Source organism: Canis lupus, chromosome 3 (assembly GCF_011100685.1).
Source record: "Canis lupus familiaris isolate Mischka breed German Shepherd chromosome 3, alternate assembly UU_Cfam_GSD_1.0, whole genome shotgun sequence".
NCBI classification, from domain to species: domain Eukaryota; kingdom Metazoa; phylum Chordata; class Mammalia; order Carnivora; family Canidae; genus Canis; species Canis lupus.
Window position 1 is genome coordinate 11,357,541 of NC_049224.1, and position 26,107 is coordinate 11,383,647.

General features: G+C 33.2%; 1 protein-coding gene across 2 annotated transcripts in view; it reads left to right on the plus strand.

Moving 5' to 3' along the window:
- CHD1 (chromodomain helicase DNA binding protein 1) overlaps positions 1-26,107 on the plus strand; it is a 73,918-nt gene that overhangs the window by 22,929 nt on the left and 24,882 nt on the right. For both annotated transcript variants that reach the window (XM_038532249.1, XM_038532250.1), the window contains exons 3-22: positions 3,546-3,747; positions 4,737-4,844; positions 5,845-5,909; positions 7,832-7,984; positions 8,124-8,395; positions 9,961-10,186; positions 10,565-10,665; positions 10,906-11,084; positions 11,936-12,063; positions 12,508-12,724; positions 13,397-13,486; positions 14,499-14,689; positions 15,602-15,790; positions 17,139-17,301; positions 18,155-18,307; positions 20,715-20,786; positions 21,240-21,389; positions 24,361-24,509; positions 25,101-25,197; positions 25,310-25,405. In XM_038532249.1, coding sequence (XP_038388177.1) covers positions 3,546-3,747; positions 4,737-4,844; positions 5,845-5,909; positions 7,832-7,984; positions 8,124-8,395; positions 9,961-10,186; positions 10,565-10,665; positions 10,906-11,084; positions 11,936-12,063; positions 12,508-12,724; positions 13,397-13,486; positions 14,499-14,689; positions 15,602-15,790; positions 17,139-17,301; positions 18,155-18,307; positions 20,715-20,786; positions 21,240-21,389; positions 24,361-24,509; positions 25,101-25,197; positions 25,310-25,405 — 3,001 coding nt within the window. The remainder of the gene's footprint in view (positions 1-3,545; positions 3,748-4,736; positions 4,845-5,844; positions 5,910-7,831; positions 7,985-8,123; positions 8,396-9,960; positions 10,187-10,564; positions 10,666-10,905; positions 11,085-11,935; positions 12,064-12,507; positions 12,725-13,396; positions 13,487-14,498; positions 14,690-15,601; positions 15,791-17,138; positions 17,302-18,154; positions 18,308-20,714; positions 20,787-21,239; positions 21,390-24,360; positions 24,510-25,100; positions 25,198-25,309; positions 25,406-26,107) is intronic.

Here is a 26,107-nt window from a genome sequence, read left to right on the forward strand (position 1 = left end):
AGTCAGTTAAGCATCTGGATCCCTGGGTGGCGCAGCGGTTTGGCGCCTGCCTTTGGCCCAGGGTGCGATCCTGGAGACCCGGGATCGAGTCCCACGTCGGGCTCCCGGTGCATGGAGCCTGCTTCTCCCTCTGCCTATGTCTCTGCCTCTCTCTCTCTCTCTGTGACTATCATAAAAAAAACAAAAAAACAAAAAAACAAAAAGCATCTGCCTTTGGGTCAGGTCATGATCTCAGGGTCCTGGGATCGTCCTGCCTCGGGCTCCCTGCTCAGTGGGGAGTCTGCTTCTCTCTCTCTCTCCCTCAGTGCCTCCCCACTGCTTGTGCTCTTTCTTTCAAATAAAATAAAATGACTCTGAGATGAGACTCAAGTAGGAATTCTAAAGTGGGGAAAAATAAGAGAAGTACTTGAGCAAAAGCAGGAACTGGAAAGAGAAACTGGCTCTCAGAATTACTAGTAGTTTGCCATTGCTAGAACTAAAAGGTTTAAGTGGGAAACTGGCTGGCAATAGGTTGGCAAAGACAAATTCCTGAAAGACCTCATAAGTGTTTGCACTTTGTTATAGAAACACTGATGATTTATAAAAGAAAGCTAGGCCTTGCCCATATTTTTTATTCTGGAAAGAGCATTTACAGAAGTAGGCTGAAACAATTAATAAGGAGAGGTTTTTCACCAATTTTAACTCACAATTTTGTCTGAATATAGATTCTGCCCCCTTCCCCCGTGAACCTGTGTGTTTTCCTTAAAATTTTTAGGATTTTTAAAAATAATTATATAAAACATTTACATGTTTTGAATCTGAGGACTCATTTCAAACCTTATTTCCTCAACTCTCTTCCTGCTGTCCCTCCCTCCATAGATACCATTTTTAACTTAATTGTTGGTTTATGCTGGCATTATTGCTTTTGTAAAAGTATAGGCAAGTATGTATATTTTTTTTCCCTTCTACAAAGGAAGCATACTATAAACATTGTTTTGTATCTTGTTTTTTGTTTTTGTTTTTTACTTAACTGTATCCTGGAGATTGTGGCAATGCCTAAGGTATTTCTTACTTAATCTTTGTATATTCTTAATCTTACTAAGAACAACTAAATACTTTATGCTTCAAATAAATAAGCTAAAGACATTCTGGAATAGGTCTATGCCATTAGAGTAACCTAGATTCAGGCCGTTTGCCAGAACTACTATGACCTGAAGAAGGTACAGGGAAAGATTCCTCCTTTCACCTAGAATTTTAATTTATTAACAGAGAATTTTGACTAGCCATTTATCTGGAATGACTAATCAAGACATAATCAAGAATATAGGCCCATGATAGCCCACAAATTCAGTAGTTCTCATCAGTCTACTTTTCGAATATCTGTTGAGCACCCTCACCTGTGTAAACATTTTTGGTGTAGGTACTTTGGAAAAAATAAATGGTATCCTCGAGAAGCTTACAAGCATTAAAGTGATACTTCTCAGCTTAATTATCCTTTTCTTTTTCGTTTTTTTTTTTTTTTAAGATTTTATTTATTTGTTCATGAGAGACATAGAGAGGCAGAGACATAGGTAGAGGGAGAAGCAGGCTCCCCGTGGGGAGCCTGATGTTGGACTCGATCCCAGGACCCTGGGATCATGTCCTGAGCCGAAGGCAGATGCTCAACCACTAAGCCACCACCCAGTTGTCCCATTCTCCTTTTCTGTCAATCATACTTTTTTCTTAGTGTTCCTTAATTACTCTGTTAGACTTGTTTGTATTTGCAGTGCTCCCCATACACCTAGATCTTAAAAATAGTATAGAACAACATTTATTGGTTGATATGACTGTCTCTCCATACCAGGTTAGAGGGTTTTTAATGGTAAGGATTCTTTCTGCTTTCTGTCTTGCCTATTACCTAATACATGATACCTCTCAGTAAAGTTGATTGAGTAAATGGAAGACCTAGTGGGTTAAAGGAGAAATAAAATTGTATGTCAGGAAAAATATCTTTTCAATATTCTTGCCAAAATTTCTCTGAAGGGACCCAAGTAAAAGATGTAAGTGGGGTTTGTTTATTTATTTATTACAAGACACTGTGCTCTTTTTGGACCTCTAAACCATGTGACCGATTTTTAGAAATTGTGACAAAACTGATATTGGGCGCATAGGTGGCTCAGTTGGTTAAGCGTCTGACTCTTGATTTTGGCTCAGGTCATCTCAGTCAGGGTCCTGGGATTGAGTCCTTTAGATTCGACACTCAGCTTTCAGTGGGGATTTTGCTTAAAGATTCTTTCTTCTTCCTCTGCCCCTCCTCCTCACATGCATGTGCTCTTTCTTTCTCTCTTTCTCTCTCTAAAATAAATAAGTCTTTTTAAAAAAAATGCTCTCGATATCATAGACTTTAAAAGGCAGATTTTTGCTGTTTCTGTGAAAAAAAAAAATGATTCTGCTAGGTTCCCACATTTTAAAAAGATATGTTTGCATTTTAAGCATTTTAATTTATATCTAACTTTTGGAATCAAAAGTCTTTCAAACTTTTATGTCTGTTTCCATGTGCATACTAAACTCCTTGTTCTAGAAAAGGAGAAATCTTAAAAATGAATTACTTTTAATACTGCAGTCTATTTCCTTAGAGTAATACCTCCATCTGGTGGTATTTCGGAAAATTACAGCAGAGGACATGAAGCTCGAGTTTAGCTGTGTATACATAAACTGCATTACCTGTTGTTTGTCATAAAGCTAGATGAAATTACATCAAAAGTTGAGTCTGTTGTGTGTATAAAGAATTGAATGCCCTAGTTTTCAACATTTCAGATGTAAACACCATGTGAATAAATGGTCTTGGGAGTAATAGTAATTTACAAAATCACCTGTTTAGGCCAGACCATTTCTAGGTTACTTTGGGCTGAAAAATAGTAATGGGAAAAAAGGTCGTTTCTCAGTGAACTGTTAATTGCTTTCACATGTGATATACAGAGGTTAGGAAAGAGTGTGAGAACTTAGTATTACTTCAGATTTTATCACTGTGGTACCATGATGGATGCAGTGATATTGTCAGAGAAGCAATTTACCGATTTTCTTTTAGTAAATTACATCTTATCTTAGTTTAATTTTAACAAATTACTTTCCCCCAGAATGAGAGAACACAGATATAAACTTAAAAACAGGTAAAAAACTACATTTTTTTTTTCTACCTGTGACTGTGAAGATTTTCAGCACATTTATCCTTTTCTTCACATAATTTCTACATTAGATTTCCTATAGTTAAATGGCCTTTTAAGGATGAGGGACTATGGCTTCCCAGGTTTCAAGCCCAGGATTTTGTGTTTGATAGATTTTGCTCATTATCTTAGAGGAAGATTGTAACCTGGTTGTTTATGTTTTTGCCAAAACTGTACCAAATCTAACAAGTATGTCAGTTACTACAGATTAACATTAATTCTTTTTTTCTGTTTGTTTGGCTATTGAATGTGGAAATATGACATAAATAAGGTTTAATGATTTGGGGCTTTCTGCTGACTTTTAAAAGGAAAATTAAGTTCCTAATAAATTTTGTTTGAAATCTCTTTATTTTCAAATTGTAGCCAGTCGGATGATGATTCTGGGTCAGCTTCAGGCTCGGGATCTGGTTCAAGTTCTGGAAGCAGTAGTGATGGAAGCAGTAGCCAGTCAGGTAGCAGTGACTCTGACTCTGGATCTGAATCCGGCAGTCAGTCAGAGTCTGAGTCAGACACTTCCCGAGAAAACAAAGTCCAAGCAAAACCACCGAAAGTTGATGGAGCTGAGGTAATAAATAAAGTATCCTGAAAGATAGATTTCTTGTACTACTTTGGAAAAATTTACAACACTGGTTTTATAGCATTCTTAATCTAGCTTTTAGAAAACATTTAATTTTAAACGTTAGAATTTGCTTTCTCAAACTTGTAGTTAAATATCTGTGGACTTAATTGACTTGGAAGAGAAGCAGTCAAGCAAGTACAAAATAAACAAATAAAACTTTCTAAGGCAGAAACTGAGTTTCATAAATATTCATTGTCTCATGGATAAAAATTAAAGGCTTTGTGACTTCTTTCTGTTAATCTTCCAGTGTCTGATCTCTACTTTCAAGATCTTCAAAGGAGATACTTTATTGTTAATAGCAGGAGAATCTAACAGAACTTGCTTCCTTGAAGATACTTGGTAGAGTAGGCTAAGGGTCATTCTGTTTGGAAAAAAAGCTACTGCAAGATTTACTAAACCTATGTATACCTCATAATAGAATACAGTAGTGTTTCTTAGAGTACCAATCCATGGTAAGATCCTTGGGCCAGAATATACATCAACACAAGCTTCTTTCAATAAGAGAAAAATCTCGCTGTCTAATAAATAAATACAAATATAAGTAATATAAGTCAGTTGAACTGAAACTGTATTTAGTTGATATAGTTGATTTGCATTCTGACTCAAGCTCTTCATCTTTACCTCACCTCAATTAAACTAGGCAGCCACTTCTTGAGTAGCGCTGGTGTCCTGTAATGACACTTTATTTTTTGAAAATAATATTCAGTGTCAAAGAATATATTGATTAATATTGTTATCAGCGCACTATAACTGTTGTATGTGCAACTAAAGCTCAGAATTTTAATTGCCATAATATTGTATTACTCCTACTGGGAGTATAGACAAGAGTCTTCTTACTCGAGGCAGTGATAATGTTGGTACTGCTGTTCAGTAAATTAACCTTTTTTCAGTTTTTTCAAAAGTTCATCCTTCTGTGATTTGTATTTCTCTGATAGTTTTGGAAATCTAGCCCCAGTATTCTGGCTGTTCAGAGGTCAGCAATGCTCAAGAAGCAGCAGCAGCAGCAGCAGCATCCAGCTTCATCCAATAGTGGATCAGAGGAGGTGAGTTTTCATTATGAAAAAGCTATTACTTTTAGGGCAGCCCGGTGGTTCAGCGGTTTAGCGCCACCTGCAGCCCGGGCTGTGATCCTGGAGACCGGGGATCGAGTCCCACGTCGGGCTCCTTGCGTGGAGCCTGCTTCTCCCTCTGCCTGGATCTCTGCCTTTCTCTCTCTCTCTCTCTCTCTCTCTCTCTCTCTCTCTCTCTCTCTGTCTTTCATAATAAATAAATAAGTAAATTCTTAAAAAGTAGACACGATGCTGAATCATTTAACTAGGTGGGGTTATTTATGAAATTATTACACAGTAAATGTTGTGAAAGGATGAGGAAATAACTGTTTATGTGTATCAGGAGCCTTGAAATATCCATATTCAGTTATCCAGTAATTATACTTTTAGGGATTAATCCAAAATGAGCAGTGGACAGGTGTGTACATTTGCTCATCACAGCAAAACTAGAAATAAACTAAATATGAATACTATGAAAATAGACAAATGTGCCTATTAAACCATACTTGTAGAGAATATGAATAACAGAATTTACAACATCTTTTTAAAAGAGTAGGCTATGGCTTTAAAACATATAGTTCCTGTGCACACATAAGTACACCAGCATGTATATTTGTACAGAAATAGTCAAGAACTGTGTAAAAAAACTGTCTAATGGGGCAGAAAAATACTAAGTCAAAATTTGACATACCAACAATTACAATTCTTTTTTGAGACCATCTTAGGCAACAGTAATAGTTTTTAGAGATGGTAGATTTTAAGGTATTGTACAAAATGCTGACATTGTGATATTTACTTAATTTCAATGGCTATGTTATAAATTCATAATAAAGATGTTATTACTTTGTGTGCTAATGGTACAAATGTAACATCAGAATAAAGCTTTAACAGTGTTATTAGCAAGGTGGATATTAAATAGTATGACAAGCAAAAATTTGACATCAGTGGTCAAATTCTCATCGTTAATAACATTAGTTTTTTTCTTCTCCTATAGGATTCCTCCAGCAGTGAAGATTCTGATGACTCATCGAATGAGGTCAAAAGGAAAAAGCATAAAGAGTATGTCATTTTGTTTAACCAATCATTTTCATATCAGGAAGACTTTATTGATTTTGTGTTTCTTCTTTGATGAAAAATTATTGTCAAAAGTAGACTTTTGTAAATTCTTGGTTTATGGCATCTTATTAGGTTAATTTAAACCAGTATTCTTTAACATTTGTCTTTCCATGAGGACTTGAGGTTCTTGTGGCACTTATTTATATCCTCTATTAATGCATTTCTCCTATGTATTTTTAACTCCAGAGATCTACTTGGTCATATCAGAAAATCTTAGTAACTTGGGGAACTTAACATAGAAGTGTAGGGATTAGTGGATGAAGGATTTTGAGTATTTTTTAGTTTATGTTAATGGCTATCTTATTCATCTGTACTTGAAATTTACTTTCTCTGTAGAACTCATTTAGAAACTGACTATAATTTCCTAAAGATCTTGACCCAGAAAGTGTTTAAGAGTACTTCAGATTCTTGGTTCAGTTATTCAGATGGTCTAAGTTCTTTTTTCATTTTGTCAAAAATAATATTCCATTGTCTTCGGTCTTTTCTACTTGTATATTCTGCAGTTTTGCTTTGGTGTGTATAGCTTTGGATTTTTTTTTTTTTTTTATTCCACTGTATTCACTCATTTTATATGTGAAGATTTTAGTTTCTGGAAATTCAAGTCATTGTATTTCTGCATCTCTCTTGTATCTCTTATCCTGTAAATATCTCTGGTACTACTATTAACATATATTAGTCATGTTGGATTCTATCTGTTATAAATTTCTACTGGATCATCCATCATCATCTTCAAAGATCTTACTGTATCATGTTTTTTTTATCCCTTTATTGTTATGCTACATTCTGGCTGATTTCCTCAGATCTGTCTTCTAGTTTACCAAGTACATTTTCAACTACTGTGTCTCATCAGCTCTCCAAACTCTTCCACTCAGTTAGTAATTTCTAAACTTAGCATAGGTAGAGCCAAATAATATTTTTAAAAAACGGTGATTTAAGATGATGGGTAGTCTTGGTTAGATATTACAATCATTATAATTTGTATTATAAGAAATAAGTGGAGATACTTTCATATATTCTACCTGTTGCTACTTCTAACATGCAAACTCTAGAAAGATCTCAAAAAAATTGCTTCTCATGTTTTTATCATAAACCAGATTTTAGCATATGTGCTGCTTATGTAACTCTTAACGTAGTCATAATTGATGCAAGAGATACAGAGGAATGGAGTAGAAGCAGTAGCTGTGAGACAGGATATGGCATATATATAAGAATTTAATGTGTATCTTCCATTTGAAGTTTATGTTATAGCAGAATGTTAACATGTGCTTCCAGTAATTTTTCTCTACATGTTTATTGGAATTAAATAGACTGAATAGACTAAAAATAGCAAGTAATCATTGACTCTTGGTTAAAATGAACTGATTTTTTAAAATACATTTTTCTGTGCTGTATTTTAGGCTTCTTAATATTGTACACTACTTTAAAAATCAGTGCCAGAGTGTTTTTTTTAAAAGTCACAGTCTCTTGAAAAGTAAAATGAAAGGGATTAATATCTTTTTTTTTTTGAGAGGGCCAGTATAATTATACAAGATTTTCAAAATTAAACCCTATGATTCTTTAAATAGCATACTATGTTTTCATCCACAGTGATAATCAGAATAACATTTCCTTATTTGCCGTTCACTGAAGTATATAACTAAATGATTAACCAAATGCTGGAGTTCTAGGAGAAATCTGTGAAGAATATTTTCAAGCATTTCTTTTATTCTAGACACATTTTAATATGTTGTTGGTGTGGGTAAAAGTAACATTTTTTTTTATAGTAACTGAAATGTAGTTCATTTTGATTTTTTTTTGTATTTTTATTAGAGATAAAATTTACAGCATAAGGGTAATTAAACATACTTTATATATTCTATATGCAGTGAAGATTGGCAAATGTCTGGGTCAGGATCTCCATCTCAGTCTGGTTCAGATTCAGAATCTGAAGAAGAAGAAAGAGATAAAAGCAGTTGTGATGAAACAGAATCTGATTATGAGCCAAAAAACAAAGTTAAAAGCAGAAAACCTCAAAATAGGTAAGCTCTAGTATGCTCTTTATTTGATGCTGAAAATTGTTGGTTACAGAAGGTATTCTTTTTGTGTATAGTGTCTCGCATCTTGTTTTATGCTAGTGCTTTTGTAAAACACCTCTATCCTCTGGTCTTCCCTACCTAGATCTAAGGCAAAAAATGGGAAGAAAATTCTTGGACAAAAAAAGAGACAGATTGATTCATCTGAGGAGGAAGATGATGAAGAAGATTATGATAATGATAAAAGAAGTTCTCGTCGCCAAGCAACTGTCAATGTTAGCTATAAAGAAGATGAAGAAATGAAAACAGATTCTGATGATCTATTGGAAGTCTGTGGAGAGGATGTTCCTCAACCTGAGGAAGAGGAATTTGAAACAATAGAACGTTTTATGGATTGTCGGATTGGGAGAAAAGGAGGTATTTTCTTAAAAAAACATATTTATTGTTTGGTTGTTTCATATTTAGTAGAGTAATTTCTTGAAGTTATTTCAGTTTTGAAAGTTAAGAGGGTGGCTTATCATCTATTTTGTTTATTTGTTATATACTTTCCTTAGCCAGAGTATTTTCTTCTCACAGAATAATTCACTTAGCCTCACTTCATTTATTTTGCAGATAATTAGAAAAAAATTTGTTTTTAAAGATTTATTTATTCATTCATACAGAGAGAGAGAGAGAGAGAGACACACACAGGCAGAGGGAGAAGCAGGCTCCATGCAGGAAGCTGGATGTGGGACTCGATCCCGGGTCTCCAGGATCACACCCCAGGCTGCAGGCAGCGCTAAACCGCTGCGCCACCAGGGCTACCCAAAAAATTTTTAACCTATGTATTTGAGCTTTTCTGTTGTCATGCCTGAATAACGTTTATTATTTAGGTACTTTAAATTTCACAAATAGTTTGCTTTTTAAATTTTTTTCTTTCATCTCAAATATGTAGGTCATTTTTAGTTATCGTGACATGTACTTTTTTCCGTTTTTGTCAAGATATGACATACAGTGTTGTATAAAATTTAAGGTAGATAGCATAGTGATTACATATATTGCAAAAATGATTACCACAACAAGTTTAGTTTATATTTATCCATCATCTCTTATAGATAGAATAAAAAGAAAAAAAAAATTTTTCCTTGTAATAACTTTTAGAACCTACTCTCTGAGTAGCTTTCAAATATACTGTACAGCAGTGTTAACTATGGTCATTATGCTGTACATTACATCCCTAATACTTTATTTGACAACTGAAAGTTTGTATACATCTGCATTATTATCTCCCCCTCACTTCCCCACGCACACATACCTGCTTAGCTGTCTGTGGTAGCTACAGATCTATCTCTTTTTCTATAAGGTTTTTGTTTGTTTGTTTTAGATTCCATATGGAAGTGAGATCATATGGTATTTGCCTTTCTCTGTCTCACTTATTTCATTTCTAATGCCGTCAGTATTCATCCATGTTGTTGCAAATGGCAGGATTTCCTTCTTTTTGTGGCCAAGTAGTATTCCATTATACGTGTGTTACTACATTTTCTTTATCTGTTGATGGATAACTTAGGTTGTTTCCATGTCTTGGCTGTTGTAAATAATGCTGCATTGAGCACAGGGGTACATATACCTCCTACATAATGGTTTTGGACATGCAGCTTTTAAAGATGATTTTTCATTTTTTCATTTCATTGTCATTATTTTGTTTCTAGTTATGAGGCAGCCAGTCATCAGTTACTATAAATTGCTGTGTGATCTAAGGTGTGCCACTCTGTCTTTTGACCGTGTTTTTTTTTTATTCTAAAACTGAGGGATTAAATTGGATAATCTATCCATTCTAAAATTCGGAGTTTGTTTTATGTAATGGGTAGTACCAAATTAAATTAAATTCTTGTACCCTGATACTTATTTAAAAGTGCATACATTTTTCTATTCATATTCTTGAATTTTTGAGTTGAAGGAAACAATCTTATAACAGAATTACATTATTGTGTTTTCTTTTTCAGCTACTGGTGCTACTACAACCATCTATGCAGTTGAAGCAGATGGTGACCCAAATGCAGGATTTGAGAAAAACAAGGAACCAGGAGAGATCCAGTATTTAATTAAATGGAAAGGATGGTCCCATATCCACAATACTTGGGAGACAGAAGAAACCCTTAAGCAGCAGAATGTTAGAGGAATGAAAAAATTGGATAATTATAAGAAAAAAGATCAGGAAACAAAAAGATGGTAAATATGTTTTAGATTTAATTTTTTAACAGTTCAGAGATCATTACTAAGCTTTTTTTGTTAATAAGGAATACATAGTCAAGAATCCAGTAATAATTATTTATAGACTTAATTGTATTTGAAAGTAAAACTTTTTGAAAATAGCCATATCTAAACTTCTTAATAACAGTCATGTAGAATGTATCCCATATAAGTTATACATATATAAAATTAAAAATTAATGATTCTTCACTTTATTTTCTATTTCAGTTTCTTCATTATTCAGCTGACTCACATGATAAGTGGCAAATGGGAGATTTTATGCTATAGATAGTATTTGGGGGAAATGGTTATTTAGGGGAGATTTTGAAGTCTATTTCTGGATTAATAATCTTTCAGGTTGAAAAATGCTTCTCCAGAAGATGTGGAATATTACAATTGCCAGCAAGAACTTACAGATGATCTACATAAACAGTATCAAATAGTGGAACGAATAATTGGTTAGTAATAAGTGATTTTAACTAAACTTGTATCTTTCCATGCTTGACCCGAAAAAAAAATTGCAAATTTACTGCTTACACATCAAATACGGTAGTAGTCTTACTGTAATAGGGTATTGTAAACCAGTTGACTAATTTTTGCTTGTGTAGGTTTTTTTTTTTTTTTTTTTTACCAAAAATTAGTCCTCAGGTAAGATTCAGTGTGAAAACAAATAAATAAATACCTGATTTATCTCACAGCTCATTCCAATCAGAAGTCAGCAGCTGGTTATCCTGATTATTATTGCAAATGGCAGGGCCTTCCATACTCAGAATGCAGCTGGGAAGATGGAGCTCTAATTTCCAAAAAGTTTCAAGCCTGCATAGATGAGTATTTTAGCAGGAATCAATCAAAAACCACTCCTTTTAAAGATTGCAAAGTGAGTATTGTTTGAAATTTTTAAATAATTGAAAATAGTATTTATGTATCGTAAATACTACAAGCCCAAATAGAGAGTTGGATTCTGATTTCAGATAGGCTAAGAGAGAGCTACTTGGTTGATAGGTCTTAGAGGAAATGGTGTTCCTGTAATTGCTGTGTGGTCTTAGATGTGGTGCTGTCTTCTAGCCTTGGTGAGTGAAACTGTCAAGAACATGATTAATTGGTGGTAGTAGTTGTGAGGGGAGACAAAATAGGGTAAATTCCTTGGAAAATATATGCTTGCTTTAAAAGTTAGTGAATATTTTCTTTTAAGGTAGGAAAGAAAAAGGGATATATCCATAAGAAAAGAGGTGGTACTCAGGACTACTTTGCCTAATATAAGATTTTTATACTTACAGAAATTATTAGCTATAGTTTTGAGGATCAGTATACTATTAGAATTTGTTTTCTTATTACAAGATTGAGTTAAACTGGTAATGGTAATTTAGAAATCAGAAAGTTAAGCCGGTTGAGTGGCTTATTTCTTAGATCAGGGCTGCACAAGCTTACTGAAAGACTTTAACAAAGCTCTTGCTTGTGAACTGTGTAAGACTCAAGTATTTCAGCAGGAACTTATTTCTATCATTTTCTGTTCAAAAAAAGAAGACAAAATATTTATCACTGTACATGGCTGTTACAGTAAGACATAACAATCTTCTTTGAATGAATCCTGAGATATATTTTGACCCATGGAATGTCTGAGCTTGATAATTGGAGATAAAATTTCAAATTTTACAGTAAAAGCTGAGATTTTGATCTTCTAAAATTCTCACATTTAATAGTTCTTATTAACATTTATTTCTACTAAAGGTATTAAAACAAAGGCCAAGATTTGTAGCCCTAAAGAAGCAGCCGTCCTATATTGGAGGACATGAAAGTTTAGAATTAAGAGATTATCAACTGAATGGTTTAAATTGGCTTGCTCACTCTTGGTGCAAGTAAGTATATTTTGAATTGTCTGTTTAATTTGAGGGCATATGAATTTCACAAATCCAGGATTTGGAAAATATTTCCATCAATATCAAGGATAAAGATTTTGGCGTTTATATGCAGGTTTTTAAATTTCCTTAGTATGTAAGTAATACTACATATTAAGAAGAAAATCCAGTGGGGTTTGAGTTTAATCTATTTAATTGCCACACTGCTTCCTATTACTTTTAATCTTTAAGCTTCCTTTGGACTAAAATGGTAAACTTTGTCCACTTAAACTATTACAGAGGCCTTTACTAAAATTTCTTACTTATAGCCAATAAAAGTGGTCTTTTGTTTGTATGTCCGATTAATTTTAACTATTTAAATTTGTGTATATGGGTTATGTAAAAGATATCTTTGTAAAATTCTGAACCTAATTGCATACATAATTTTTGCTTTTAATTTTGTAGAGGAAATAGTTGTATACTTGCTGATGAAATGGGCCTTGGAAAAACAATACAGACGATCTCATTTCTGAACTATTTGTTTCACGAACATCAATTATATGGACCTTTTCTGTTAGTAGTACCACTCTCCACCCTTACTTCCTGGCAAAGAGAAATTCAGACATGGGCTTCTCAAATGAATGCTGTGGTTTATTTAGGTGACATTAACAGCAGAAATATGGTAAGTTGTTTCTCCACAAATTTAAAAATATAGACATACTTGTCTTTGAGGACAGGTATTTTGTCTTCATAGTCTTAATTTCTAGTGTAAAACCTGCCACAAAGTAAGTGTTCAATACATGTTTAATTGGCTGTAATAAAAGACTATTTTCAGTTGAGTATTACTTTATATGATAAATGTTTTTAAACTTCTTATGGAGAGTTTCAAATATACAGGATAGCAGACAGAAGAATATAATAAACCTCTGTGTGCCCATCTCCATCTTCAGAGTTTCAATGCATTGCCAGTTTTGTTTCATTTGTACCTCTACAGAGTACTTTCCTCCCAAATATTGTGAGGCAGACTCGGATATCATATTTCATCCATAATTGCTGTGTTATTAAAAGAATTAATCTCTTGTGTTTTGTTAAATGAGAACTTCCATCAGTGGAAAGTGTGTATTAAAAATGCGTCCGCTTTATTTTTTACAGGTTTTGATGTACTGTGGTACTTATATTTCATTTATAAATAAGATGACTAGCTTGTTGGACTGTTTTAAGAATTAAAATGATTTTCTTACATAAACATATACATAGTTTTTTATGTATTTTGAAGGTTTTTTTTTTTTTTAGATACTCAAATAAAAGTATACTTAATGTTTTCCTTAAAACTATCTTTAAAATTTCTTGATAGATACGGACTCATGAATGGATGCATCCCCAGACCAAACGGTTAAAATTTAATATACTTTTAACAACTTATGAAATTTTACTGAAGGATAAGGTATGTATTACCTATGCTTTTCTGTTTGGTGTATATCCCTTTTTCCTTTATGTATTGTGGATAGGATGAGAAGATAAATCATGGGTCAGCAAACTACATCCTGTGGGTCACATATGGCTTGTTTTTTTATGACCTTTGAACTAAGAATGGTTTTTACATTTTTTGACGGTATAAAAACAACCAAAGAGTTATGTGACAGAGACTACTACACATTGTCTGCAAAAAGCTAAAATATTTACCATCTGGGTCTTCATAGGAGAAGTTTGCCAACTGTTGACTTACGTAAAGCTAATTCGGCATAATATGTTGATTTGTAAGGTCTCTAAAGAGGAGGAAAATTGGTAAAAGAATTAATTACTGCTGGGTGAAGCACTATGCTAAATGCTTTATAGATGTTAATTCTTTGTAGTTCATATCTCAAGTAATTCCCATCTATTTTATAAGATACTGCTATTTCTACTTTTTTGGAAAGAAAAATCCAGTCTCACAAGAGGTTAATGAGCTTGTCTCCCAGAACACAGAACTGTTAAATCGCAGAATCAGGCTGTTTCTGTTTTAAGTCAGAGACTTAACATTTATATATTAGAGATCCACAGTTCATAAAAATCGTACAGTGAATTATTTCTATACTTGGCGTAAGACACCTCCAAACTTATATCATGTTTTCTCTAAATTAGTAGAGGCTTTTGCTGGCCTTCAGCTAAAAGTCTTCTGTAAAAATTTTTAAATGATACTATTTTAATGATACTGTTTTTTGTTTTTTTTAATGAATGTGTAAGCTAGTAAAACCTTTCATTTGCTATTCTCTGTTTTCCAGTGGGTGAATTAGTCATGGAAGGAACTTTGTTTTGCATGTTGAGTTACTTGATTTGAGGATTTCAGTAAATCTTGAAATAATATAATTTTTATTTGAAAAAAGACAGAAGTTTGCTCTTAATTTTTATACCTCAGTTTAGTAATTTGAATTTAAATTCTCTTAAGGATTTAACTTTGTTCTTCTGTTCATTCTAAGGCATTCCTTGGAGGTCTAAACTGGGCGTTTATAGGTGTAGATGAAGCGCATCGATTGAAGAATGATGACTCTCTTCTGTATAAAACTTTAATAGACTTTAAGTCCAATCACCGTCTCCTTATTACTGGAACTCCTCTACAAAACTCCCTCAAAGAGCTCTGGTCTTTGCTACATTTCATTATGCCAGAAAAGTAAGATAAATTGGGATATATGGTTTTAATATTAGTTCTGTATCTTTAGTTTAGCTAGAAAATTATTAGTGTTGGTAATAAGGTCCACAAGAAGTTTTATTGCCCTAGAACATTAGACCACAGATTTATAAGAAGGAAAATAAAGGACATGGGATACAGCATTTCATATTTCTAATAATATTTTAAGTTTTCAGTTTTGTAAATAAGTTTGAGTCATGTATAATAAATTATGACAGTTAATTTTGCCCATGTTCAAAATAAAATTCACTTGAAAAACAAATAGTGTCCTTCCTGGTATTTAACAGTAGCAGTAACAATAATAAGGTACTGGTAATGCCCTTTTCTTTATGAGGAAAACTAGATTAAATAAGGGCTAGATAACTTGTTTAAGATCACATTCTTTTTCAATAGATTCAGAACTTTAAAATTGCATTTTTTGAAAAATATTTTAGTGATAATTCTGTATTTGAAAATATTTAATTTTATTTAACATCTTTTACTCAAGGAGAATCATAATTTATATAAAACAATTCATGTTTCACCTTTATATGGATACATGGTGGATTTCTTGGGAAGGATAATTCTTAGAAGTGGCTAATATTAGCAAATCTTTTTTCCTGAAAGTCTGTATTTTGCTTATATATGACTACTCTCAAAAATCTCATATGCAGGGGCGCCCAGGTGGCTGCCCTCCACTCAGGTCAAGGTCCCAGAGCCCTGGGATGGAGCCCTGCATCGGGTTCCCTCCTTAGTGGGGAGTCTGCTCTGCCTTTGCCCCTCTTCTCTGCTGGTGCTGTCTCTTTGGCGTTGAGCGCTCACTCTTATCTTTCAAATGAATAAATCTTAAAAAAAAAAAAAACTCACGTTGTATGACTTTTTTCAATGATTCTTCCATTTTCTTAAATTTTTAAGGTTTTCTTCCTGGGAAGATTTTGAAGAAGAACATGGGAAAGGCAGAGAATATGGTTATGCAAGCCTCCACAAGGAGCTTGAGCCGTTTCTGTTACGCAGAGTTAAAAAAGATGTGGAAAAATCTCTTCCTGCCAAAGTTGAGCAGATTTTAAGAATGGAAATGAGTGCTTTACAGAAACAGTATTACAAGTAAGCAGTAAACAGAGCACATGTTTTAGACATTTAATTCTAAATAACCTCCTGTAACCTTGTCTCATCAAGGTGTCCCACAGCACAGTAGGTTTGTAGAGCCGTAACAGTTCTTGAATTTTAGAATAGATTTACTCTCTGGGCCATTGAACAAAGAGAGCTTGAATGGCATGTTCAAGTTCTTGGCTAACCTAAGATTAATTCGTAATTAATTTGAGTTTGTTTTATGCTTTGTTACCATATAGAAGGTTCTGTTCAGTGTAAGTACTAAAGTATTAGTACTACTAAGGCATTATTTTGTAATTATGATAATTACTTAATTGACAGAGTTAGAGGCCAGAAAAAGAAACAAAATTTTAGACTTCCCCATTGAATATTAATCATACCTTAGATAATTTATATATGTAAAATCTGTGCAGTAGTACTTCAAAGAATCAAAAGGGAATATTTGTCCTAATGTCTTTTTAAAACATTTAGTTGCATAAAAAACACTGCTACATGCACTTAGATTCTCAGAAATTTATTTCATGATAAAGTCTATAAGTGCCATACATTGAAAGAAATACATTTATTGCATAAATTTTAGGTTTGTATTGTGGAAAATTTCAAACATATACAAAAAAGAGGGTCATATAATAAATTCCCAACACTCAGCATTGTTTTCAACTCGTAGCCAGTCTTATTTTATCTCTAACCATTCCCATTTCCCCCACCTCCTATCATTTTGAGGCAAATCAGAGGTGAAATTGTTTCAAATCCCTCTAAGACTTCCTCATAAAAAAGAAGAAAATTAAAGGTGGTAGAAGACAAAGTACATTATGATGAGGGGAAATGTTACATAGTTATTAAGTATTTTAGAGTAATAAAATAACCACCCAAAATTTTCTACAAGTAATATGTATTGTGTTATTGTAATTAAATTAGAAGGCATTGTGAGTAAACCAGGTATGTTTATGAGATTTCTTGTAGGTCTATAAGAAATTGGGTTTTGGTTTCCTAATCTAATAAAATTTGTAGGAAGGTTAACATAGATAACAGTTGGTAATTTTTGAAGTAACTTTGGCGGGTGGGGGGAAGGATTAATACATGGTATTCACTGTGTTACATTAAGCCTTTTTATTGTGTATTGCACAGATAATAAATTATTTGTTGTGTTCTCAATGTTATGAAAGAACTTCATCAATCTTATGAATAAGGTTTGGTCCACTGTATATCCAGTTGTGAACGTCATAATAGTGCAGTTTTGCTTTGGTGCTTAATTGTTTTTTTATGGTTTTAGAATTTATTCTGATAAATACTCTGCTAAGCCTCATTTTTGTGTTTTTTTTTTTTCTTTTTCTTTAAACAGATGGATATTAACTAGGAATTATAAAGCCCTCAGCAAAGGTTCCAAGGGCAGTACCTCAGGCTTTTTGAACATTATGATGGAGCTAAAGAAATGTTGTAACCATTGCTACCTCATTAAACCACCAGATAATAATGAATTCTATAATAAACAGGAGGCCTTACAAGTAAGGATTTTAAAATATTGTTACCTTATGGTAAAACGAAATTCTAGAAATGCTTATGTCAGTTATAACTGAAAATGGCACATGGCTTTAATATACTGGTTATGAATTCTCTTTGGTTATGGTATAAATAGTGGTGTTGGTTTTTTTTTTTTTTAAGTCTTTATAAGAAAGCCTTCAAAATTATAATTTTATCCAATTAATTATTTTAATAATTTTTCTAAAAATGGATTTGAAGGGACTACTAAGATTTATCCAGCAGAAATCCCTTTGTATATTCTTAATCGACAAGAATTAATGTCAGTGAATATGCTGAATTTGTGATATGGCAAATGGTAATCTTGAGAAAAATCTCTTGACCTCAGATTTTACCCTTTTTATCACTTCTGGAAGACAAATGAGAAGTGTGAAGAAGGCACAGCTGCCATCCAGCCGCAGTACTGCTTTATAGTTGTAGGTTCAGTGACTGATAGGTATAAATTAAAACGTTTTCTTAACTGTTTTAAAACCTTTAGTTGCTTAGTTGCTGCTGCTTTTAGTGTATTGTTTTTCAGCTAAGGTTTTTGGAGAAGTAGTGTAATAACTAGCAAATAAAGTAAAACTGACCCCTTCGCCCCCTAAACATGACGAGAGCTTAGGTGCTAAATGGCAATGAAAATTTTAGCTTGTCGTAGATCAAGATGATCCTAGAAGGGTCCTAGGAAACTTTCACAACTGAAATAAACTATTTTCCAATATTATAAAAATATAGTATTTCAGTTTTAAATAGTTAAAGGTGAACTGTTAAGTGGAGCATTTGTTTCATTTGATTGATTCTTTTTACATGCTATAACAGTTGTAATTTATTGTTTCCTAGCACTTAATCCGTAGTAGCGGAAAATTGATTCTTCTTGACAAACTGTTAATTCGCCTAAGAGAACGAGGCAATAGAGTTCTTATTTTTTCCCAAATGGTGCGGATGTTAGATATACTTGCAGAATATTTGAAATACCGTCAATTCCCCTTTCAAGTAAGCATTTCGTTTTTTGTTTTTGACTTAAATTTCATTTGATTCTTGAAGGTGTTCTATAAAATTAACTGTGTATAGATTTCTATATAAACTTATTCTTAAGATAATATATTTGTTTTAAAAATTTCTATTTGTGGGGGCTCCTGGGGGCTCAGTTGGTTAAGCGTCTAGCTCTTGATTGTGGCTCAGGTCATGATCTCAGGGTCTGAGTGGGGAGTCTCCTTGAGATTTTTCTCTCCCTCTGCCCTCCCCCCCACCGTGTTCTCTCTCTGTCTCCCTCTCTCAAATAAATCTTTAAAAAAATTATCCGTGGGGTGCCTATTAGCTCAGTCAGTTTAGCGCCTGACTCTTGATTTTGGCTCAGGTCATCTTGTGGTTGTGAGATTGGCTCCGCATCAGGCTCTGCACTGGGTGTGGAGCCTGCTGAAGATTGTCTCTCTTCCTCTCCTCCTCCCCATCTTCCTCTCTAAAAAATTAAAACTTCTGTTTGGCATTATTTGTTTCTTCTTGACCTTGCATTTTAGCAGCAAAGCAGTTTTTCCTTTTCTCTGATTTCTGTTTTAATTATATATTCCTCTTCTGTGCTCAAATCTAAATGGGCAGCTTTATGTATTAGGCTTTAGTTTGTGGAAGAGAAAGAGCATTCCTTGTGAATGTTACCAGGACTTACAGATTCTGAAGAATAATATTCTCATAATTATTCTGATACAGTTTGCTGAATAAAACTGTAGACTACTCTAACGAAGGTACTAACGACCAAAATGGTGTATATTCCATCTATTCAGTATTTATTTTGAAATCCATTCAGTGTAATTAAAGCTAATAGGAATGAGTGATGTTTAGAGTCAGGTGCTAGTCTCAGTACTTTCTAATAATTTATTTAATCCATATTTAATCCTTCCATGAACAGTGATTAGAACCTAGTAAACACTCCCATAACTAGTAAATGATACATATTTAGTGCAGGCAGTAAAATAGAAGCAGAATTATAATGATGAACCTCAGCAAATATAATCCCTGCTCTGTTGGAGCTTATATCCTAATCTGGAAGATAGACATTAAGCAGATAATTACAAATAAATAGAATGTTACAGCTGTGGTAATTAATGTCTGCTTTGAAGGACAGGTTTTTGGTGCTATGAACATGATTGAGAAATATATAGTCATTCAAGCTAGGAAAAAGTATCATTGTTTGATTTCCTTAACAACTTTATTGAGATGTAATTTCCATCCCATGGAATTCATCCACTTGAAGTGCACAATTAAGTAATTTTTAATATATTCACAGACTTGGGCTGCCATCAACACAATTTTAAAATGTTTTCATCCCCTCAAAAAGAAACTACCCTTTAGCTATTACCCTGTTTTTCCATTCCACCTCTCTATCCCGCCTCAACCTTATGTTGGTTTGTTTTTAGATAAACTATTACATGTATGTGGTCAAACAAAGCAAATAGTAAACAAGTGCTTGTAATCAGTGGTTCTCTGGCTTTAATCCCTTCTCATTCCCAGATTAATTTCCAGAGAAAATTATTTTTAACATTCTTTTGGTTTAGATCATACCTCAATAAATGATATGCTTAGTTTTTTAAGTTTATACTAATTATGATTTTTAATAAAAAATAGCTCAATTTCTTTTTTTGCGGGGGGGTGGATATCAGCTAGTGTTTAGTAAGCACTCAATATATGTCAGACACTGTGCTAAGTGTTTTACTGTGTTAATTCACTGAATCCTCTGAATTTTCTGAAGGAAGTACTACTATCATGTCCATTACCTCAGAAAGGGACAAGGTGAAAAGTCGAGATCTCTTGCCCAGGCACCCATGAATACTGAAGACACTCAAATGCAGGCTGTTTGACTAGAACCCATGGTGCCCAAATCCGTGACTTTCAGACTTAATCAGCGGCTTTTGCTGGACCCCTTTCACAGAGTTTCTGATTCAGTAGATCTGGGATGGGGCTCAAAATTTTGCATTTCCAAGTTCTCAGGTGACACTGATGGTTGTTGGTCTGTAACCTGTTAATGGAACTGGGAATCAATGCGTTGTACTAACATTTTCAAAAAATGCAGTAGATTTTAATGCATTAGAGTTTATCATGGTACATTGTGTCACGTAACTTGCTTTGTGTACTCATTCACATCTAAAATGTATTTCTTATAGTGAGACTCAGGCAGAATGATTGCCATTGCCATTATTTACTAGGGAAATAGCTTTAGTAATTAAGAGCACAAACTTGAGAGATAGAATGGCTGGGCATGGTCTTCTTGCCTAAGAAGTACCTTCTACTCTTACAGTCTTAGCAAAAGCAATGCTGCCTTTTCTACTAACTTAATTCTATAATTGATTATAATATTTTTAAATATTTGATTCTGTTATATGCAGTATTTTAATGTGTTTTATTCTAGAGATTAGATGGATCAATAAAGGGGGAGCTGAGAAAACAAGCTCTAGATCATTTTAATGCTGAAGGATCAGAGGTATGAGTGCTTTTTAAAATTGCAAATTATTTTAATCATTATTTTAATCATGTGCTTGTTTTTTATTTAAAAAAATCTTGTTAGCCAACTTTGTTTTGTACATGAGAGTTAAAAATCAGTATTCTGTGTTAAATCTGAAGAATTTTACCCTTTCCTATCAATACTATTTCAGCATAGGACAGTTAATTTGCTTCAAAATAAATTAGCCCAATTTTATTTAGAATTTTTTAAACTTGGTCTACATTATCCCAATGTATATTTGTATTTTGGAGTCTTGTTGCCTGGTTTTGCCAAAGGTTTTTGTATTTTATTAGTATTTTTTAAAACTACCTTTTAGTTTTATTGGTAAAATACCTTAAAAATCAGAATATCAATTGTAAAATTCTCCTATTTATTATTTACAGTCACAATTCAGAATAACTTAAAATTGAGCCTATTTATGATTTTTTACAGGATTTCTGCTTTTTGCTTTCCACAAGAGCTGGAGGCCTAGGAATTAATTTAGCCTCTGCTGACACTGTTGTTATATTTGATTCTGATTGGAATCCACAAAATGATCTTCAGGCACAGGCTAGAGCTCATCGAATTGGGCAGAAGAAACAGGTATTATTTTTTTCCATTTATTTTACTGTTAAAGTTTCTTTTTTTTTATGATCATCAGTGTTTGGAAGTGATTTTGGTTTATCCTCCTGGTCATATCATCGGAACACAGTCATGTTACTCTTTAACAGGTAAGGTACATGGGAACTCATTTCTCAAAATCACCTGTCAGTCTGGCAGAATTGAAGTAACTATGCCAAAATAGGATTATGCACCCTCTTTAAGTCATATTCTGTTTACTGCTGTAGAAAACCAATGTTTTTCATTCAAAACATAAACTTTATAATGTCTTTATTTACTTTGACTATTAAGAGATTTTGCTTAGTATATTGCTACCTTTGTGTTTACCTGTATTTTATCCATTTGCCTATAAGATTTTTTTACACAAAAAAAGCCATTCTCGTTACAGTTTTTGTACAGCTATCTGGCACTGTTGTAATAGGCCTTGAGAAAAAACCATCTGTCGTCATTCTGATGCCTTGGTCTTTGTATTTTAATTCACTCTACCTAGAATAGTGCTGCTCAAACTTCTCTAGAGTGGAGATATGAGCAAGTAGCACAGAAAGACTTACCACATCTTATTACCTTTTTAAAATTTCATATTTTCTACTGAAAAATATGCCCATAATTTTAAACTGAAAAGATATTTTACCCAAATAATTCTCAAAACTGTCATCAGAAATACATTATTATTTCTGTAATTTTTTATACTCTGGAACAATGTTGCATACCCCTAAGTGAAAGCTTGTATTTATAGCAATGGTCCCATTTTACAACAGCTATTTTTAGCACCACATTTTCCTTGAATTGGATACATGAATTTGAAACTGATTTGAATCTCCTAATATCAATTTAGGTTTAAAAGAGCCTCTTTTTAAAAAATACATATTTTAACCTATAGTACTACACGAGAATATAAAGAATAAATTTAAGAGTTGGGGAAATAAGAGCAAGACTCTTTCTCCATAGAAAGTACAAAGGAAGGAAAGAGCAGGGGTATATTGGTGCATAAGAGAGTAAAAATTAGTATTAAAATTAGATAACAACACTTGCACATTATAAAGAGAGGCAAATCTTGAAGTATGGATAATAACATAACAATAAATTGTAGACTGTCAAAGAATAGATGATCAGGAAATAAGATAATCTCACAAATGAGCTGGGCCTAATCTATATGTGAATAGTCAAAAGAGCCCTGTTTTATGAATGAGATGGGGGATAGTGGTTAATTGCACTAAACAGACACTTCCTATATTGAAATCCTCAACACCTGGCTGGGTTCACATTCCATTTATATTGCTTAAAGACTACTTAAAGGGCACCACATTTTCTAATAGATGATAGAAAATAGAGGATATATTAGAAGAACCAGTTAGATATCCTAGAAAGTTACATGGTAGACCTCTGGGAAGAATATCTGAATAAGCTCACAAAATAATGGTAACATAGATTTCTTATTGTTATGTTACAAAACTTAAAAAAATAAATGTGATATAAATATGAATATACTTTAAAATATAATACATTTATTAAGTACATTATCATTTAATTTAAAATATATAAGTGTGCATATATATTTTTTTTATTAATGGTTATTGAGATACATTTTTTTATTGTTTCATTATTGATGTACTATAGTAAGAATCCTGTGCTTCATGTACCTGGCTGGTTTTTCTTTGTTTTTTAAGTTTTTATTTAAATTCCAGTTTTCATACAGTACAATACTAGTTTCAGGTGTACAATATAGTGCTTCAGCACTTCCATACCACACCTGGTGCTCATGACAACAAATGCACACCTTAATCCCCATCACCTATTTAACCCCCCCTCCTTCCCCCACCTCCTCAAGTTAACCATCAGTTTGTTCTGTATAGGTAAGAGGCTGTTTCCTGGTTGGCTTCTCTTTTTCTCTTTTTTCCTCTATCATTATTTGTTTAGTTTTTTCAAATTCCACATGAGTGAAATTATGCATGTACCTGCTGTTTTACTAGTATTTGGTTTTAAATCTGACACAAAGGTATTTCATATCTATTTTTAAATATTTACATGCAATGACTACAAAATGAGTGTAGATGAGTAATCCAGATGAGTTTTATTGGTGACACCAATACTAAACACATTTGGAAATGATAGCTTTGACAGAGATTAAATAAAAAGACACTCAGTTATCTGCTCTATGGAATAGTTGCAATGCTGAAAAATTGTATATATTATAACTTCATTAAAACTCTTCTTGTTTACATTAAAATAGAATTCGAAATTTGATTCCAAATAATTTAAAAAGTTTTAAAAAATCATTTGTAAGACTTGGGATAGTTTGTCTTTGTGCCTCAATATCCATTTTAATGCAGAATGTCTAGTGTCCTAGGTCCCTATGCTCTATAAGTGCTCGTAAGCTCACCTAATTAATGATTACAAAAACTATAAAAATGTACCCGTAAATTTCCAAAATATCCCTATATGGTGGTACTGTTTGATATGGAACTGCTGACCTTGAGAAATAGGGCCAAATTTCTACACATCAGTTTTTGTCTATTTTAGAAAGCATTGTTTATGGCAGGGTTTCATCATTACCCTGGGGGGATGGTTCACAGAATTTTTGATTCTGTGGAGTATGAAACATTAATCAGAATTAAGGGAACCTAGTGTAAATTATCATATATTTTCTACTTTTTCTACCTTTTTTCTCAGCTAAAAGATAATTTAAAAATTACTATCATTGCTTTTAGAAAATGAAAATAAGCCAGTAAAATCTTGTAACCAAAATGTAAGAGGGACAACCTCAAAATCATCTTCAAATTGAAGAAATTTAGCTTTTATATATGTATAGGTATATATTTTTAAATTTTTATTTTGACCTATTAAAATTTCATGTAGCATGAGCTTCCCGCTCTATACAGTATTTGGGTATTTCAGATTAGCAAAACAGAGCCTTCTTACTACATTTTATGTTTTATCATACGTATCTTCACAGGTGAATATTTATCGTCTGGTTACAAAGGGATCAGTTGAAGAGGATATACTTGAAAGGGCCAAAAAGAAGATGGTTTTAGATCATCTTGTGATTCAGAGAATGGACACGACGGGGAAGACAGTACTACATACAGGTTCTGCTCCCTCAAGGTAGTTCATTGTTTTTTAAGATTTTTTTATTTGAGAGAGAGAGAACATGAACCACGGGCAGTGAGGGAAAAGTAGAGGGAGAGGGCGAAGCAGCCTTCCTGCTGAGCAGAGCCTGACGAGGGCTCTATCCCAGGACCCTCGGATCACGGTCGGAGCCGGAGGCAGATTGCTTACCTGCCTGAGCCACCCAGGTGCCCTGGTAGTTACTTTAATATTTTTAAAAAAATAATTTTAGAATGCTTCTACAATCATTCTCCTGAAGTATTACATGCTATAAATAGATCTTTGAAGCATCATATTTAGTATTGTAATTTTTTAAATTTTTTAAAGCACCAGAGTAATTTCTAGTCAGAGGCATACGTTCAGTGCTGAATTCACGACTCAAGTTTTATAAGTCTTGGGAGAAGTTCCTTTAACTTCCAGGTTTCAAGTTCTTTACTTTTAAAATAAGTGAACTAATAATTCACCTGTCTGACTCTGTCATATAACTTACTTATATAAAGTTGACTGTATCAATAGTGAATAAAACAGCAATGTAAATATTAAGTTGTTAACTGTTAGTATTAAGCATTTTTGTTTTTCTTGATTTAGTTCCACTCCTTTCAATAAAGAGGAATTATCAGCCATTTTAAAGTTTGGTGCTGAAGAACTTTTTAAGGAACCTGAAGGAGAAGAACAAGAGCCCCAGGTAAAAAAAAAAAATTGCCTCAAAATGTGTCATTTCTGTAGACTTTTAAGTATAAGGTATATTTACTTCAAAATATATTAAAGTATACTTAAAGATTTTTTTCTAATTATAGGAAATGGATATAGATGAAATCTTGAAGAGAGCTGAAACTCATGAAAATGAACCAGGCCCTTTAACTGTAGGAGATGAATTGCTTTCCCAGTTCAAGGTAGATTTCCTTTCTTTTTATTTTTTTTCCTTAAAATTATTAAAATTGAAAGGGATTGATTTTTTTTGTCATTTCATGTTTTATTAATTTCTTTAACCACAATCCACATAATTTATTAACATTTTTGTCTTAAAATTTGCTATAGTCTATGAAAATTTTTCTCCCTTATTCTGACAAACCAGTAGCAACTTGTTTTGAAAAGGACCAAATCATTTATGAATAGGTACATTTAGTGGAATGAGGACAGCTGTTATTCTGATTAGCATCTAAAAAAGTGCTTGGCAAATAGCACATCCTCAAATATATGGGTAAATTAATGAATGTTATCTCTTATGTAGATAGTTATGATGGAAGGCTTTTAATGTTTGTTGGAGCAATTTTTGACAAAGGATTAAATTAAGCATTATCACACCTAAGAAAATTCAAGTTAATCAGTTCATGTAAGCAACGAATGCCTATTAATTAGTACTTATAAATGAGGGCGAAAAGGTTGGAAGAAGTCCTAAAGCATCATAAGTCAGCCAGCCTCATGGAGTAAGTTGTATGTCAGTTGTTTCGTATAAAGAGGTAGGTTCCTCTGGCCATTTTCCACAGTTCGGTTTGTGTCATTTGTTCATCCAGCAAATGTTGATTGAGCCCCTCGAGTGTGCCATGCACAGGGACACAGCAGTGAATAAAAACTTCTGTAACTTTAGTGAATCA